General features: G+C 41.3%; 1 protein-coding gene across 1 annotated transcript in view; it reads left to right on the forward strand.

Annotated features, from left to right (window-relative positions):
• The window catches only part of abcc4 (ATP binding cassette subfamily C member 4 (PEL blood group)), a 338,193-nt gene that overhangs the window by 273,126 nt on the left and 46,932 nt on the right, over nt 1–18,135 (forward strand). Inside the window, exons 21-23 of the mRNA XM_072258740.1 lie at nt 6,790–6,940; nt 11,011–11,130; nt 15,747–15,857. Coding sequence (XP_072114841.1) covers nt 6,790–6,940; nt 11,011–11,130; nt 15,747–15,857 — 382 coding nt within the window. The remainder of the gene's footprint in view (nt 1–6,789; nt 6,941–11,010; nt 11,131–15,746; nt 15,858–18,135) is intronic.

The following is an 18,135-nucleotide window of genomic DNA, read 5'->3' on the forward strand; positions in this document are numbered from 1 at the left end:
TAGTTTTTTGTGCTTTACAAATTTCCCTGTTGGACTCTGCTGTTGGAAAAAAAAGAAGCATGTAATTCACAAATAATATTTGTCAGTTAAATTGATCAAAATCTCTGGTTGTAATACTCATTTATGTGAACAAAGATTTGGGGGGCTGAATAGTTTTTCAAGGTACTGTATTTAAAGCCTCAGCTGAGGAAAGCGAACATGCTATACGCCACCTTCACTACTTTTCAGAATCTGAATCAGGTTTAATATCACTAGTATATGTCATGAAATCATGAAATCCGTTGTTATGTGGCGGCGTAAATTATAGTAAGTATATGTATAGTTGTGTGTATGTGTATGTATGTATATATATATATATATATATATATAATATAGTTAAAAAAGTAGTGCAAAAGGAGAAAAAAATGTAGTGAGGTAGTGTTTATGGGGTTCAATTAGAAATCTGATGGCAGAGGGGAAGAAGCTGTTCCAGAATCTTTGGAGTGTGTGCCTTCAGGCTCCTGTACCTCCTCCCTGATAGGAGCAATGGGAGGAAGGCATGTTCTTGGTGATGGGGGTTCTTAATGATGAATGCCACCTTTTTGGGGCATGGCTCCTTTTGGGTGTCCTGATTACTGGAGAAGCTAGTGTCCATGAGCTTACAACTCTCTGCAGCTTATTTCGATCCTGTGCATTGCCCACCAGCCCCTCCCCCTCCCATCCCTTCCGCTGGCGCTGTAGCCAATTAGAATTCTCTCCACAGTACATCTATAGAAACTTGCGAGTGTCTTTGGTGACATAGCAAATCTCCTCAAACTCCTAATGAGATATGGTCGCTGTCATTTCTTTTTTGTAACTACATCAATATGTTGGGCCCAGGGTAGATCCTTAGAGTTTCTACCTGTGGTGGCACTTTAATAGAGTTATACATCACAGAAAAAAGTCCTTTTTACGCTGCTTACTCATGTCAGCTAAAATGCCTATGTAAATTAGTCCCATTTGCCTGCACTTGACCCATATCCCTTAAAACTTTTCTATGCATGTATCTGTTTAAATGTCTTCTCTAAAGAATTATATAAAACTATAACATGATTCCTTAGCTGCTTTCACTCCAGGAAAACAATCCTAGTCTATCCAGTTCTCCTCCTAACTCAAGCCTTCCAGTCTTAGGTAACATCGATGTGCATCTTTTTGTTTTGCATCCTCTGCATCTTCATCAAATTCTTCCAGTAGCATGACTACCAGAATTGCATACAACTGTTCTCTAAACAAATGTCTTTACTCTCACTCTTATTGTTACTCGGTAATGAATGTGAGCATGTCATATGCCTCCCTCACCACCTTGTCTACCTGTGTCACCACTTTCACACAATTTTTTCTGTTCTACAATAATCCTCAGGGACCTGCCATTCACTGTGTAAGCCCTGTCCCAGTTAACTTGCCAAAATGCATCACTCTATACTTCTCTGAGTTAAAATCCATCTGCCTCTTTTGCCCACTTTCCCAGTCCACCAATATTCAAAGTTGCAAGTTTCAAAGTGCGTCTATTGTCAAAGAATATATAAATTATACAACCTTGACATTTGTTTGCTTACAGGCAATCACAAAGCAAGGAACCCGAAAGAACCCAATTAAAAAAAATAAAACCAACACCCCCCTCCCGCCAGTGCTCACAAAGTAAAAGAGAAAGAAACACAAAGCAACTCATATAAACAATAGCAGCGAGCAACAGCAACAATGTTCGAAACCAAACTGAGTCCTTGGGTCCATATCCCCGGAGCAGCTTAGAGTAGGCCCAAAGCCTTGGTATCCAGATCATCACATTAGTAGAGCAAGTTGTCGCAAAGTTTGCAGACAGGGGCAGCACAGCATCCAGGGGCAGTCTCACAGCCTTAGCGTCGCGGAAAGAGAAGCACACAAACTATCTGGGCCGGTGTGTAAATTGTTCGAACTTCACACTAAGACCTGGCCCTGCGAATCGCTCCCGGCCTGGATTTCGCTGCCAAAGAAGCTGTTCTGGACCTCTCCAGTTTGGGCCGGTACTTACAGCAGTCCACCCTCGTACCTGGATTAAATGGACAGGCATCGAACCTCCTTTGTTATGTCTTCTCCCCTCCAAATCGTTCACTCCAACCAGCAGGGCTCCAACTCCAAGTGCTTCGATTTTGCAGCACACCAATAGGGCACATCTCACAAATTCTAGTGATAGTTTACCACAATTAACTTCACAGGGGGTGTTATTAATGATTTTAATTGAATTCCTTTGCTTTCAAACCACAAGTAAGCTGTCGTATGTCTTTGGTAGCACCATCTTAAAACGGATTCCATTGTAACCTTGCACAGCCTTCTTCATTGACCGCTATACCACCAATTTTGGTGTCATCTTTTACTAATTTACTAATCATAATCCAATTTCAGGGAATTATATATCTGTACCCCTGGGTCACTGTTCAACAGTGCCTCCCAGAGACTAGTCATTTACCGTGTGTGTTGTTGGTTTTAGTTTTCAACTTCCTTAGCTCTGGACAAGTTTCCATTAGGTTGGTAATAGCAAGTGCAGTTCCTTTGTTGGTAAAAAGAGGGAGACAGAATGCAGAAAATTACAGGCCAGTTTGTTGTGAGGAAAATGCTGCTATTAAAGACATTCAAGGCAAATGAAAAATTCAAGACAAATCAGGCAAAGCCAGTGTGGTCTTACAAAATAGAAATTGGGTTTAACCATTTATTTTCTGAAGTCTTCCTTGTTTGAGAAGAAGAAAGGATGGCTTGTGAGAGAGTAGGACCCTTGGAGATCTGCAGGGCTGCTTGTATCTTGAGCTGCAGGAGATGAGTAGGATTTTTAACAAATAATTTTCCTTGGTACTTACTAAGGAGGAAATTGTGGTTGCTTAAGAGATATGGGAAATAAGTTGAGGACATTCATATTACCAGAGGGAGATATTTGCAGCGGTACAGCTCATTAAGGTGGATAACCCTGGGGCTAGAGTGAATACGTCCTTGGACTTTGTGGGAGACTAGAGGAGAAACTGAAGCCCCTGCAGAGATATTTCCTTCATCATTAGCCGCTACTGAAGTTCCTGAAGAAGGGACGGTAGTTAATATTGCTCCATTGATTAAAAAGGGTAGAAAGGACAAGCCGGTGAACTACAAGCCATTCAGCGTGACATCGGTAAGGGGAAGTTACTGGGGGAAATTCTGAAGGTCTATATAAATGACATGGTTGAAGGCAGGAAAGGTATAGTTGCTGAGTTTTCCAGTGATGAAGTGAGAGGTAGAGAAGTAATTTGCAAGAAGCTGCAGAAATATACTGTGATTGTGAAGGGGCAAATGGTGTATAAGATGGGAAAACACAGAACCTCCATATAGGTGTTCCCTGCTTTTCGAACGTTCGCTTTACGAAACCTCACTGTTATGAAAGACCTACATTGTTTTCGCTTTCAGAAGGTGTTTTCACTGTTATGAAAAAAAATTCAGCGCGCAATAAAAGGCAGAGCGCGCCCCGAGCAGCCGCTCTCCCCCGGATTTGGAACTGCTTTGCTTTAACGCACGCCTGTGAGCAGCTGTTTGCAAGATGAGTTCTATGGTATCGGAAAAGCCTGAAAGAGCTTGTAAGGGTGTTATACTTACGGTAAAACTAGACATAATTAAGCGTTTTGATCGTGGTGAACGAAGTAAGGACAAAGTGAGTTTGGCTTGTGGAAGCTGAAGAACATGATGTTGAAGAGGTTTTGGCATCCCATCACCAAGAACTGACAGACGAAGAGCTGATGCAATTGGAAGAAAAAAGGATAACAATCGAAACCGAATGAGTAATGATAAAGTACGTCTTTAATTTTGAAAGGGTACCTCAGTTTAGGAGCTATTTGCAGGATGGTTTGTATCCTTATTAAAGAACTGTGTGATAGAAAAATGCGCGAGGCTCAGCAGTCAAGCAAGCCTTCCACATCAGCTACAGCAGACGACGAACCTCAACCTTCCGACATCGAGGTGGGCAGTCATAGGAGAAGATGAGCTGCCTGCCCTAATGGAAACAGACGACGAGATGACACCCCAGTGTCCCACCACCCCAACCCCCAGGCCACGGACAGATACCGATTCACGGAAAATGCAATGGTAGCCGGGACGCACACAGCACATCTTTAAGAAAAAAGCCGAAATAAACATGCTAATTAATTAGGTGCCGCCTAGCACGTAATTGTCGGCCCAGATTAGTACCGATGCAATCGGCAATCGCCTTTGATCTGCGCCGACATTTACGTGCCGGGCAGCATCTAATTAATTAGCATGTTTATTTCGGCTTTTTTTGTTAAAGCTGTGCTGTGCGCCTCCCAGCTACCCCTGCGTGCTTCGCGGCAATGTATCAGTCGGCAGCCCGGAGGGTGGGGGCCACTGCACCACCCAGCCTGCGACGACTGAGTCTAACACACCATCATCAGTGTGCTCGATGTCTTTCCAATTCCGGTAAGTGATACTACACTGTACATACATTATTCCTACTTTATATAGGCTGTGTATTTTTACGTGTTATTTGGTAGATTTGGCAGCTTCATAGATTAAAGGTTACTGGAGAGCGCGTTTATGCCAACAGCGCTTGCGTGAGATTTTCTGCCGAGAGCGCTTGCATGAGATTTTCGCTATGGAGATCTGTGCAGGCAATCATTGTAGAGAAGTATTTCTACTTTATATAGGCTGTCTATTTATCATATCATTCCTGCTTTTACTATATGTTACTGTTATTTTAGGTTTTATGTGTTATTTGGTATGATTTAGTAGGTCATTTTTGGGTCTGTGAACGCTCAGAAAATTTTCCCATATAAATAAATGGTAATTGCTTCTTCGCTTTACAACATTTCGGCTTACGAACCGTTTCATAGGAACGCTCTACCTTCGGATGGCAGGGGAAACCTGTATAATAAGACAGTTGACAATTCAAGCCCAGACCCTCCATCAGGACTGAAGAGGAAGGGGACAGGTGTCAGCATAGGGTGGGGTACAAGCTGGTAGGTGATAGATGACACCAGGTGAGGGGAGGTGGAAGGGTAGGTGGGTGGAAGTGGGAGGATGATGTAGAAACTGGGAGGTGATAGGTGACATCAGGTGAGGGTTGGTGGAAGTGGGGAGGATGATGTGAGAAGTTGGGAGGTGATAGGTGACATCAGGTGAGGATTGGTGGAAGCGGGGAGGATGATGTGAGAAACTGGGAGGTGATAGGTGACATCAGGTGAGGGTTGGTGGAAGTGGGAGGATGATGTGAGAAACTGGGAGGTGATAGGTGACATCAGGTGAGGGTTGGTGGAAGTGGGGAGGATGATGTGAGAAACTGGGAGGTGATAGGTGACATCAGGTGAGGGTTGGTGGAAGTGGGGAGGATGATGTGAGAAACTGGGAGGTGATAGGTGACATCAGGTGAGGGTTGGTGGAAGTGGGGAGGATGATGTGAGAAACTGGGAGGTGATAGGTGACATCAGGTGAGGGTTGGTGGAAGTGGGGAGGATGATGTGAGAAACTGGGAGGTGATAGGTGAAAGAAGCAAAGGACCATGAAATAAAGCGAACAAGGGTGGGGAACCAGAGGGAGATGATGGGTAGGCTACAAGCGCGGGGAGGAGTAGAGAACGAGTAAGAGTGGAGGGGGGAGAAACAAAAAGGTGGGGAGGGAACAAAGAGGAGTGATTACTAGATAGTAGAGAACTTGTTCATGGCATCAGGTTGGAGACTATCCAGACAAAATATGTGATATTACTCATCCAACTTAAGTTTGACCTCATCAGGGCTTTACAGGAGACCATAGACAGGCATGTCAGTGTGGAAATGGGAAATTTAATTGAAGTAGGTGGCCAACAGGAGATCCTAGTGTGGCAGACAGAGCAATAGTGCTTGATGACGGATTCCCCCAGTCTGTGTTGGGTCTCACTGATGTAGATGAGGCCACATTGGGAACACCCAATACAATAGACGACTCTGATGGACTAATAGGTGAGGGCTATTGGGAGGGCTGTTTGGGGCACTGGATGTTGGTGAGGTAGGAGGTATAGCACTTGCAACAGTGGCAGGGAAAGTGCCAAGAGGGAGATCAATGGTAAAGAAGGAGTGGACATGTCGAGGGGAATCCTTGTAGAAGGTGGACAGGTCAGGGGAGGGAAGGATGTGCCTGACGGTGGGGTCCCTTGGAGGATGGCAGAAGATGCAGCGAATGATGTGCTGGATGTGTGTGGGTTCTTTTCCCCTCTTTCTCTGCACGGTAGGTATGGTCTTTCTTTATTTTAATTGGGTTCTTCAGGCATCTTGCTTTGTGGATGCCTGTAAGCAAACAGTTCTCAAGGTATATACTTTATACATTCTTTAATAATAAATGCACTTTGTTGTTGATGTATTCCCAGACCCCTCTGTACCACTGCACCTCTCAGTGCCCTACCCTAGTTTGTCCTCCCAAAGTGCACAATCTCAAACTTGTGTGCATTAAATTCCACCTGCCATTTTTCAGCCCATTTTTCCAGCCAGTCCAGATCTTCCTTGCTGTATACTATGCTCCCAATCTTTGTACCATCTGCAAATTTGCAAATTTGGACAGTAAGTTGCCAAGGCAGCGAAGGTTATGTAACTAATGCAGGTAAACGGGATTAATGTAGGTTAGTGGCATAGATATTGTGAGCCTTGATTATGTGCTCCGTGACTTTGTAATTTTATCTAAACAGAGCGGTATATTAAAAATCTTCAATGGATTCTTTCCGATTAGAATTCAGCTGTATTGTTACCTGATAACAGATTTAGCTGTTCATGAGATGATAAACATATTTGTTTTATTTTTCAGATCTTTCTGCAGATCTTGAGTGTGATAGCTTTGGCAGTATCTGTCATTCCTTGGATACTTATTCCCATCACTCCACTTGTCATTATATTCTTTTTCCTTCGGAGTTATTTCTTGGAAACATCTCGTGATATTAAACGCATGGAAACTACTAGTAAGTATGACTCAGAAAACTAAATTATCAGTCTTTAAGTGATGTCCTGGACACCTTTTATGATCACAAGTGAAGAAAGAATAAAAGTAGTACAGGGAGAGTGAATAGACAAGTTGGGGTGGAGGTGGAGTAGAGAGATTAGAGCTATGTTAGAGAGATGCATTGAAACTTGGTGTAGCCACCGCAAGGGCCCGGTGGGGAAGGACCACAGTTTAGGGTTCTTCTCCCAGCGGGAGTGGGAGGGGTTGGGTGGCGGGGAGTATACCCCTCAACAATGGTGTGAAAAGATGAAACAACAGAGTGGCTAAACATGTGGCAGTGTAAAGCCCGTAATGAATACATCTGTAAAGGATTGAGAGTCATTGAATGGTTAACTGTACATAATTTTATTTTTGAATAAAGTATATTTTGAAAAAAATATCTTTTCCCTCTCACTTTAAACAATTTTGGATTCTCCTACCCTTCATAATTTTATATACATCAATTGTATTACCCCGCATCCTCCTTTTCTCCAGGGGAAAGACGGTCCCAGCCCATCTGATTGCTTCCTATAACTGAAGCCATCCTGTCCTGGCAACATTCGTGTGAAACTTTTCTGCACACTCTCTATTTTAAATTGCATCCTTCCTTTAGGATGGTGCCTAAAACTGCACATAATACTCTCGGTGGGGCTCACTAATGTCTTATAGAGCTCTAACATGGCATTCAACTCTTGTACACAGTGCTCTGACCAATGAAGTTAAGCTGCCCTTCTTCACCGCCCAATCTAATACTTCTGCAATTTTCAGAGGACTATGTACTTGTACCCCTATGTCTTTCTGTTCTACAACACTCCCCAGAGTTCTGCCATTTACTGTGTATGCCCTGGCCTGTGTTTAAATTCCTGAAATGCATCTCTTTGCACATGTCTTCACACAACCACAGAATAGAAAGGTGTACCTTTCTAACAGGGATGAGGACACATTTCAGTAGAAACAGGGTGGTGAATCTGTGAAATTCATTGCCTATTTAAAGGTTGTTAGGGTCTTGATTAGTCAGGATGTCAAAAGTTGCGGGGAGAAGGCAGGAGAATGGGGTTGAAAGGGAAAGTAAATCAGCCATGACCAAATGATGGAGCAGACTCAATGGGCCAAATGGCCAAGTTCTAGTCCGAAGTCTTATGCTCTTTTAGTTAGATGGAGTCCTCCGTACATGAGGTACATCGTGTCTGTGACAAGAAATGACATGCTATACCGTACTGGTTTTGCATCACCTGCAATGAAGTGTACTGCACAGGCAAGGCCTGTGAAAGGCGCTGCTTACACACAGAAGTAAGCCTTAACCAATTTTTTTGAGAAACAACTTTCCACTCAAATCATCACACTGAAAGATTTATGCTACAATTATTCCACTACAAAATACTCTGCTGTGACTTCTACTTCTACTAACCTCTAAAGATTTCTACCCCCCCACCATTCTCTCAGTCCCTTCCACAATCATTTCTTTTATTTCTTAAATGTGATCCCCTCTCTTCCCATTGAGATCTTTCTCATATCCACAGTACTCTTCATCTTTTTACAGTCACCCCACCCCCATGACCCTCCCTGTTCTCTCCTCCTTAGCTTTCTTTTCTCCCCTGATTCATTGTCATTTCTTCCCTTAGACACAACTTTTTCTTCTGTCTGTAATCTCCTGATCCTTTTTTGTCAGTTTGCCCATGCAGTTTCTGTCCCTTCCCTACAATAATACTTTTCTCACCTGCTATCCCTTATCCTCTCTTAACCATCAATTCATCTGCGACTTCACCTTCAGGAAGGGCCTTTTTAGCTGAATATGGCACAGTGTGCCTCTGACACAATGTACTGTTCCTGTCTGGGAATCCGACATAAGGTTGGTACGGACCAGTAAACCACAATGCCTTTTTAGATGGTCTGCAATTTAAGACCAATGTTGATATTTACTGGGATTCTAAGCTTGGCCTTTTTGTTTGTTCTTTAGGTAAGTCACATAATAAGTCCACATCCACCTTTTTATTCATCTACAGTAATCCTATTTTCCTGTATTAGGAGTGTATACTTTGGTGCCTTGTCTATTTAAGTGTCTGTCTAAAAGCCTCTTAAACATAGTGCTTATATCTGATCCCAGCACCCCCTCTGGCAACATGTTCCAGTCCTCAACTATCCTCTGCTTAAAAAACTTGCCCCTCAAGCCTGCTTTAAAACTCCTTTCTCTTACCTTATACCTATGTCACCTTGTTTTTGATATTTCTACCATGGGAAAGAGCTTTCAATGTTAACCTTACCTATGCCAATCATAATTTTATAATCTCTTAGCCACCCCCTCAGTCTCCTTCACTCCAGGGAAAACAACCCCAACCTGTCCTCCAATTGAGTCGTTTTGGTGAATCTTCTCTGCACTCTCTCCAGATCAATCAATTCCTGCCTGTGGTGTTGTGACCCAAACTGCACCTTATTCTCTGGTGTGGTTTTGGTAGTCAGTGTGGGGGTGTGGTGATTAGTGTGTCAAGTGTGGCTAAACCAGTGTTTCATAAATTGGCAATGTAATGTCCTAACTGTTCCATTCCATGTCCTGACCTGTGAAGGCAATCATGCCACATGTCTCCATCATCATCCTACTGACTGGTGTTGCCACTTTTGGGGAACTATGGTCTTGAACTTGTCAATTGTAAAATATTTTTGAAATATAAGAAGTTGCATCTCAGGTCTCTTAAATCTCTCACCTCTTCTCTTGTATTTTTACCCTCTAGTTTTGGACTCCCTAAACCTGGGGAAAAAATCTATGACCATCCACCTTATCCATACCTTTCATGAATTAATAAACTTTCATCTCTAGGACTATTTGGGCTGAAGGGCTGTTTCCTATCAGTATTATTCTATAACATTATGACACTGTTCTTAAAATTTAATTGAATATTGCAACGTCTGTTTACACCAAAACGTGTTTGATAACAATATTTTTATAGACTGAAATTATATCTATTATATACCCTAAATATACTGATCTGCTGAAACATAGGCATTCTCAGACATGCAGTGCAGTCCAACACTGCTCACCTATCCAGTACTTCTTGAAATTTCATTTATACATATACAGCCCACAAACTGCGGGTGGAGTCTGGGATCTATTAGACACTAATTTACCCAACAGCCCTGCTGCTCTTCTGAATCACAACCTCTTGTATTTTTTTGTTTGCACAGTTTGTGTTATTTTGCACCTTGGCTGCTTGTCAGTCTTTGGTTTGTGTGCAGATTTTCATTAATTCTATTGTATTTTTTGTCCTACTGTGAATGCCTGCAAGAAAATGAATCTCAGTGTAGAATATAGTGACATATATGTACTTTAAACTTTGAAAGGACATGTACCTTTGTAAGCATTACATTTATTTATTGTGAACTATGTATCTTGTAGCAGCATATCCTAGAACAGTGGCGGTTTATTTTGATTGAAATATTTATTTATTAGCTTCCAAGCACTTTTTTTATTAACTGTTCCTAGCTAAGCAGTGAACAGTGTCTGCTTTCAACATGATATGTCCATTTTGTGCTTTCATTAGGCCTTCAAATTCTGTACTGTTATCCTTTCTAGAGTTCCCTGCTGACTCTGGAACATGCTGAAATCATGCTTCGAGTTAACCTGACCAATGTTAGGCTGGAACATAATTGGATGACAGCTCTTTAAGCCACCTGCCAAGATTGCTGTCTTATCCCAGAACACCTCACCCTCCCTCCATCCACTTCCACACCAAATCTCTACTGAGATCACCTACATCCTAGCATCTGATGCAACCTTCAGTGACAAACCTCTGCCATATCTCCCATATCACACCAAAACATGCAAAAAATTATTCCAAAATGTTTTAATGACGATGCTTTATGAAAATCATTGAAAATGTAACGAGAGTTTATTCTATTAATTATGTTCGCGGTTGCACCAATGCTCGATATTAAAATCCAGAAGAAGTCAACATAATTAATTAATAGAGGCCCTGGGCTTCTGCTTTCTTTATAAATGTAACAATGTTTAAAATTACTGCAAAAAATAATGATACATGTATTGATTTTGTAATTCAGCTCGAAGTCCAGTCTTTTCGCATCTATCTTCGTCCCTTCAAGGACTTTGGACTATTCGTGCAACAAAAACAGAGCAACAGTTTCAGGCAAAATTTGATGAGCATCAGGATCTCCATTCAGGTGAAATAATTGTATGATTTTTATTGTTTCCCCAACTGCTGTATAAATCAAGGAGAATGAAAGGAGAAGAACCTTTTTACTAGAAATAGCCTAGCTAATCTCCCTGAGCCACAACTGCCTGTTTGAAGTCCTTTGTGTGTTGCTCCAGATTCCAGCATCTGGCAGTCTCTTCTATCTCCACTAGCTAATTTCCTGGGTGCTTATGTTTCTAATGCATTTATACTTTTTACTCCCAACAAGTGCATAGATATTCAATCAGCACAAGATTAGGTTAAACTGTAGTGTCCACAATAGTGGAATTACTGATTAAATATTAGTCACTGTTAGAATAGGACATAATATCGATTTCATTGAAGTGCCATAAGCACTTGTGATCAATGAAAGCAATAATCAATGGAGAGGCATGGCCTTTGAGAGAGCGAAGAAAACAGAAAATCTGTTACAAGAAAAGACTGAAATCTTTAGTGCATCTTCAGCAATATGAATAATTACTGACAGAACTGTAAAAAAGCAGCGTGATATTTAATTCTGAAAATCAATGGTCTTAAAATACTTTTGTAGTCCAGAGATTCCTAAACTCAGAGGCTATTTAATCAGTTATCTGTACATAATAAAATGATCATTGTGTGTACGTTTGTTGTCTTCTGCTGCTGTAGTCCATCCACTTCAAGGTTCAAAATGTTGTGCATTCAGTATGCTCTTCTGCACACCACTGTAAGAACGCATGCTTATTTGACTTACTGTCGCCTTCAGTCTGACCATTCTCTGACCTCTCTCATTGAAAAGATGCTTTTGTCCACAGAACTGCTGCTCACTGGATGTTGCTGTTTTCTTTTGTTTTCTGTACCATTCTCTGTAAACTATAGAGACTGTTGGACATGAAAACCGTAGGAGATCAGCAGTTTCTGAATACTCAAATCACACTACCTGGCACCAACAATCATTCCACGGTCAGAGTCAGTTTGGTCATATTTCTTCCCCCATTCTGATGTTTGGTCTGAAGAACAACTGAACCTCTTGACCATGTCTCCATGCTTTTCTGCATTGAGTTGCTGCCACATGATTGGCTGATTAGATATTTGCATTAACAAGCAAGTGTACATGTGCACCTAATAAAGCAGTTTCTGAGAGTAACTAAATACCAGTGGAGCTGAAAAGCAAACCAATAGCAAAGAGAAAGAAAATGAAAATATTGGAGAATTATGAAAACCAGCAGATAGAAAGAAAGTTCAAATACCACTTTAATCTAGTAAAGAAAAACTAGTGTACATAAAAGATTCACCAGAGTGTTGCTTGGATTGGAGGGCTTGAATCATGAGTAGTCATTGCATAGGCTAGGTCTATGTACTCTGGATTGAAGGCTGAGAGGTGACTGATAGAGGTGTATAAGTTATGAGAGTCATAGAAAGAGCAGTAAGCCAGTATCTGTTTCTATGATAGGCAAATCTAGAACTAGAGGGCGGGGTTTATGTTAAGAGGGAGAAGGTTTAAAGGAGATCTGCGGAGTAAAATATTTTTATAAAGAGTAGTTGGTCACTGGAATGCTGAAGGAGTTGATAGAGGAAGGAACAGTCACAACATTTAATAGCCTTCTGGACAGGTACATGAATGGACAAGACATAGAGGGATATTGAATTAATTCAGGCAAGTGGAATTATTGGTTGGCATAGATGTAGTGAGCTGAGGGGCCTTCAGTATCACAGGCAGAATCAGATTTATTATCACTGTCATATGTCATGACAGTTGTTATTTTGCAGCATTTGTACAATGCAGTACAAAGGTTCACTTATCAAAGTATACAACTCTGAAATCCTTCTTATCCAGATAGTCACAAAATCAAGGAACAAAAGAAGAGCAACATGGTCATCAAGCCCTAAATCCCCCCCCTTCCCCTCACAAAAAGGGTGAGAAAGATAAGGCAAAAAAACACAAAAAAAAATTAAAGACTAATACATAGAAAACAATACATCAATATATACTATAAATTATAAACAGAAATATATATAAAAAATTAAATACAGTGGAAAAAGAGAGCAAAAATAATGGGGTATTGTTCATGGATTCATCGTCCATTCAGAAACCTGATGGTGGAGGGGAAGAAGCTGCCCCTAAAACATTGATTGTGTGTCTTCAGGCTCTTGTACCTTGTCTCTGATGATAGCAATGAGAAAAAGGCATGTTCTGGGTGATGGGAGTCCTTAATGATCGACGCTGCCTTTTTGAAGCATCGCCTTTTGAAGCTGTCTTTGATAAGAGGAATGGGGCTGGTTGAGTTTACAACCCTCTGCAGCTTTACACGATCCTATGCAATGGCCCCCCTATACCAGGCAGAGATGCAACCAGTTAGAATGTTCTCTATGTACATCTGTAGAAACTTGCTGGAGTTTGATGAAGTCCCTCATCATGGGAGACTAATCCAGAAGATTAAGTTGCATGGAGCCCATGACAGATTGGTTGTTTGGATCCAGAACTGGTTTATGCAAAGAAGACATAGGTTGGTAGTTGCAGGGTCTTATTTGAGCTGGAGATCTGTAATTAGTGGTGTTCCTCAAGGATCTGTGCTGGGACCTCTACGTTTGTATGTATATAAATAAACTGGATGAAAATGTAGATGAGTTTGCTGATAATACCGAGATTGATGGAGTTGTGGATAGTGTAGAAGACTGGCAAAGAGTATAGCACAATGTAGATCAGTTACAGATATGGGTAGAGAAATGGCAGATGAATTTTAACCCAGATAAATATGAGGTGTTGCGCTTCGGTAGGGCAAATGCAAGGAGACAATACTCTGTTAAGAGCAAGACCTTTAACAGTGTTGCTGAGCAGAGAGGTTTGGGGCCCAAGTTCATACCTCCATGAAAGTACACAGCTCAATAGGGTGGTTAAGAAGGCTTATGGAATGCTTGCTTTTATTAGTTGTGGAACTGAGTTCAAAAGTCAAGAGGTTATGTTGGAACTTTATAAAAATTTGGTGGGGCCAATCTTGAGTTTTACATACAGTTCTGGTTGTCCCACCGTAGCAAGGATGTTGAGGCTTTGGAGAGGGTGCAGAAGAGGTTTACCAGGGTGCTGTCTGGCTTAGAGGGCACCTGCTATCAGGAGAGGCTGTATAAACTTGGGTTGTTTTCTTTGGAGCGGTGGAAGCAGAAGGGAGATCTGTTAAAGGGTTATAAGATTATGAGAGGCACAGATAGAGTAGACAGGGAGTATCTTTTTCCCAGGATTGAAATGTGTAATAATGGAGGACATGCATTAAGAAGAGAGGGGTAGGTTCAAAGGGGATGTGAGGGGTAAGTTTTTTTACTCCTGGAATGCGCCGCCTGGTATGATGGTAGAGGCAAGTACATTAGAGGCTTTTAAGAGACGTTTAGATAGGCATAGGAATGTGAGGAAGATAGGGGGATATGGACATTGTGTAGGTAGGAGGGATTAGCATTTGGGGGCTCTTGATTTACTGTTTAGCTGGTTCAGCACAACGTTGTGGGATGAAGTGCCTGTTCCTCTGCTGTACTGTTCTGTGTTCTTTGGTGACATACCAAATCTCCTCAGACTCTGAATGGAATATAGCCGCTGGCATGCCCTCTTCATAATTGCTTCATTATGTTGAGCCCAGGATAGATCTTCTGATATGTTGACACCCAGGAACTTCAGACTGCTCAGCTTTTCCATTGCTTACCCTTCCTGCTGCTGGCCCATCAATAATGACTGGTGCATGTTCCCTCAACTTGCCCTTTCTGAAGCCCCCAATCAATTCCTTGGTCTTACTGGTTGGATTGACGGTTGTTGTTGCGACAGCACCCAACCAGCCGATCTACCTCATTCGTGTACTCTTCCCCTTCACCACCTGAAATTCTGCCAACAATAGTTGTGTCAAGGTGAATTTATAGTTTGCATTTGCGCTGTGCCTAGCCACACAGTCATGGGTGTAGAGAGAGAGTAAAGCTGCAAGCTAAACACTGGTCCTGGAAATACATCGGTGTTGAGTGTCAGCAGGGAGGAGGAGGAGGACTTTTTCTATGTTGACAGATATGACTTTATACTTTAAGGTATTTCTTCCTCACACATTTGAAATAGGGAGTCAATGTCAAAGCATGTGTGTAGACTGGCTTTGCAGAAGAGGAAGCTTAGAGATCTAGACTCTTTCCAAAACATCAATGCACCAATGGCCCAGGAGCTCTACACTTCTGTAAACCAAAGCATGACTTCACATATTGCACAAAATGGAAGCATGATTATTGGAAATACGGACCTATCAAGTAGTTACAGAATGTTTCAGTGTATGGTTTATTCTCAGGTTAAGTGGAGTTTGCCTCAATTGGAATCATAAACTCCCTTTAATGGAACCTAATAGAAATAAACCATTGTTCGTGTTCTGAGTCTAAGTGTTCAGTTGTTTCTATCTGTGTGAACAAGTAACTGCTGAACAAGTAACTGATAATGTTGCATGTAAAACTCAGCAGAATGGTTCATTAATATTAGTATTATATTTTAATATCAACATTTAAATTACCTGAATTATGCATTGTACACAGAACTGTATTCTGAATTGTTTTGACAAAATGATAAAGAGTATGTCATTGATTTTATCAGACTTTTATTTCCCATTTTCTCTGCAGAAACGTGGTTCCTTTTTCTGACTACTTCACGGTGGCTTGCAGTTCGGTTGGATGGTCTTTGTGCAATTTTTGTCACAGTGGTTGCTTTTAGTTCCATTTTCATTGCAAGCCGTGAGTAGGAATTTCAGCTTTTTCTTTACATTATAATCAGCAGTTTAACTTATGGATGTAATTATTATTCTGTAACAGTTTTCTTTTATTTTCTCCAAGCAAATTTACAATTAAGCTAGTTTTCTGTTAAAATGTTTTTAATTTGTATTTTTGTCTTATATTACTTAGCAAGATTGAGCTGAATATAGATCCTGCAGTTTGATAAAATAAATCTTGAATTGATGTAACCAATTCAGTGTTATTAAACTACAAGGTTTTATAATTTGTTATATTGAATTTATCGAGTACATTGAACATTTTTTTGTGTTGAGAAACTGAGATCGAGGATAGGAAATTGTGCAGAGTGCCACCAAGGCTAAACATGAAGAGAACCAGGGTGGTTCAGGAACAGTATTATGTATAGTCATAAAGTTGTTGAGCACAGAAATCGGTCATTCAACCTACTATAAAAATGCTGATGGTTTTTACCCAATCTACACTAAACACATTTGTCCTTATTAGATCTGTACCCTTCGATGCCTTACCTAATTAAGTGACTGGTCACCTACAATTGAGGCACGTTCCCAAGAGAATCAAAGGAAGCACAAACAAATTCAGAACTCCCAGGATGAAAGCAATACAAAGGAACTTACTTTGACACGAAATAATATTTTTCTGTTGATCAGTTTTTTTAAAAAACGCCAAATTAAATCCACTGTGATTCAATGTTGTAAAACAATAAAACGTGAAAACTTCCAAGGGCGGGGGGGGGAAGTGAATACTTTTTATAGGCACTGTACTACCCTGAGATTTATTTTCTTGCGGGCATTTAGAGGAACAAAGAAATACAATAGAATTTAAGACAACCCACATTGATAAAAACTGACAAACAACTAATATGCAAAAGAAGACAAATAGTGCAAATAAAAAATAAATAACACTGAGAACATAAGTTGTGGAATCCATAGAAGTGAATCTGTAGGTTGTGGCATCAGTTGAGAGTTGCTGCAAGTGAAGTTATCCATGCTGATTCAGGAGCCTGATCGTTGTAGGGTAATAACTGTTCATGAACTGGTAGCGTGGGACCTAAGGCTTCTGTACCTCCTTCCCGATAACAGCCGCAAGAAGAGAGTGTGGCTTAGGTGGTATGGGTCCGTCATGGAGATGCTTTCTTGTGGCAGTTCTGCTTGTAAATGTGCTCAATGGTCGAAGACTTTGCCTGTGATGGACTGCACTGCGCACACTGCTTTCTGTAGACTGTTCTGTTCCTGGGCATCAGTGTTTCTGTATCCAAGCAAAATGCAGCCAGTTAAGATACTCTTCACTATACACCTATAGAATCACAAACAAGAGAAAATCTGCAGATGCTGGAAATCTGACCAACACACACAAAATGCTGGAGGAACTCAGCAGGCCAGGCAGCATCTATGGAAAAAAGTATGTTGACATTTTGAGCCGAAACCTTTCGGTGGGACTGGAGGAACAAGGCTGAGGAGTAGATTTAAAAGGTGGAGGGAGGGGAGTGAGAAATACCAGGTGATAGGTGAAAACTGGAGGGAAACATCTGTAGAAGTTTGTCAAAGAATTAGGTAACATACCGAATGTACACAAACTTCTTAAAAAAGTAGAACTGCAGTGGTACCTTCTTTGTAATGGAATTTATGTGTGGGACACAGGACAAATCTGAAATGATCACTCCGTGGAATTTGAAGTTGCTGACCCTCTCCACCTCTGACCCCCTGATGAGGACACACTGATGGACCTCTAGTTTCCTCCTCCTGTAGTCAATAATCAGCTGTTTGGTTTTGCTGACATTGAGTGAGATTGTTGTTGTGTCACCACTCAGCCAGATTTTCAATCTCCCTCCTATATGCTGATTCACCACCACCTTTGATTCAGCCGACAAGTGTCACCAGCAAACTTAAATATGGCATTGGAACTGTTCTTAGTCATTAGGTTAGGTATAAAGCGAGTTAGAGTTTTATACTCACAGGTTATGCTCACAGTCTTGTGGTGCACCTGTGCTGGTGGTGATCGTGGAGGAGATGTTGCCAGTCTGCACTGACTGGGGTCCACAAGTGAGGAAATTAAGGATCCATTTGCAAGTGAGGTATTGGGTCTCAAGTCTCAAAGCTTAGTGATGAGTTTTGAGGGGATGATAGTGTTGAGCTGTAGTCAATAAAGAGGATACTGACATATACATTTTCATTATCCAGGTGTTCCAGAGCTGAGTGTAGGGTGAATGAAAGGGCACCTGCTGTTGACCTGTTAGGCAAATTGGAGTCATTCCAGGTTACTC

The sequence above is a fragment of the Mobula birostris genome, chromosome 5 (genome assembly GCF_030028105.1).
Source record: "Mobula birostris isolate sMobBir1 chromosome 5, sMobBir1.hap1, whole genome shotgun sequence".
NCBI classification, from domain to species: domain Eukaryota; kingdom Metazoa; phylum Chordata; class Chondrichthyes; order Myliobatiformes; family Myliobatidae; genus Mobula; species Mobula birostris.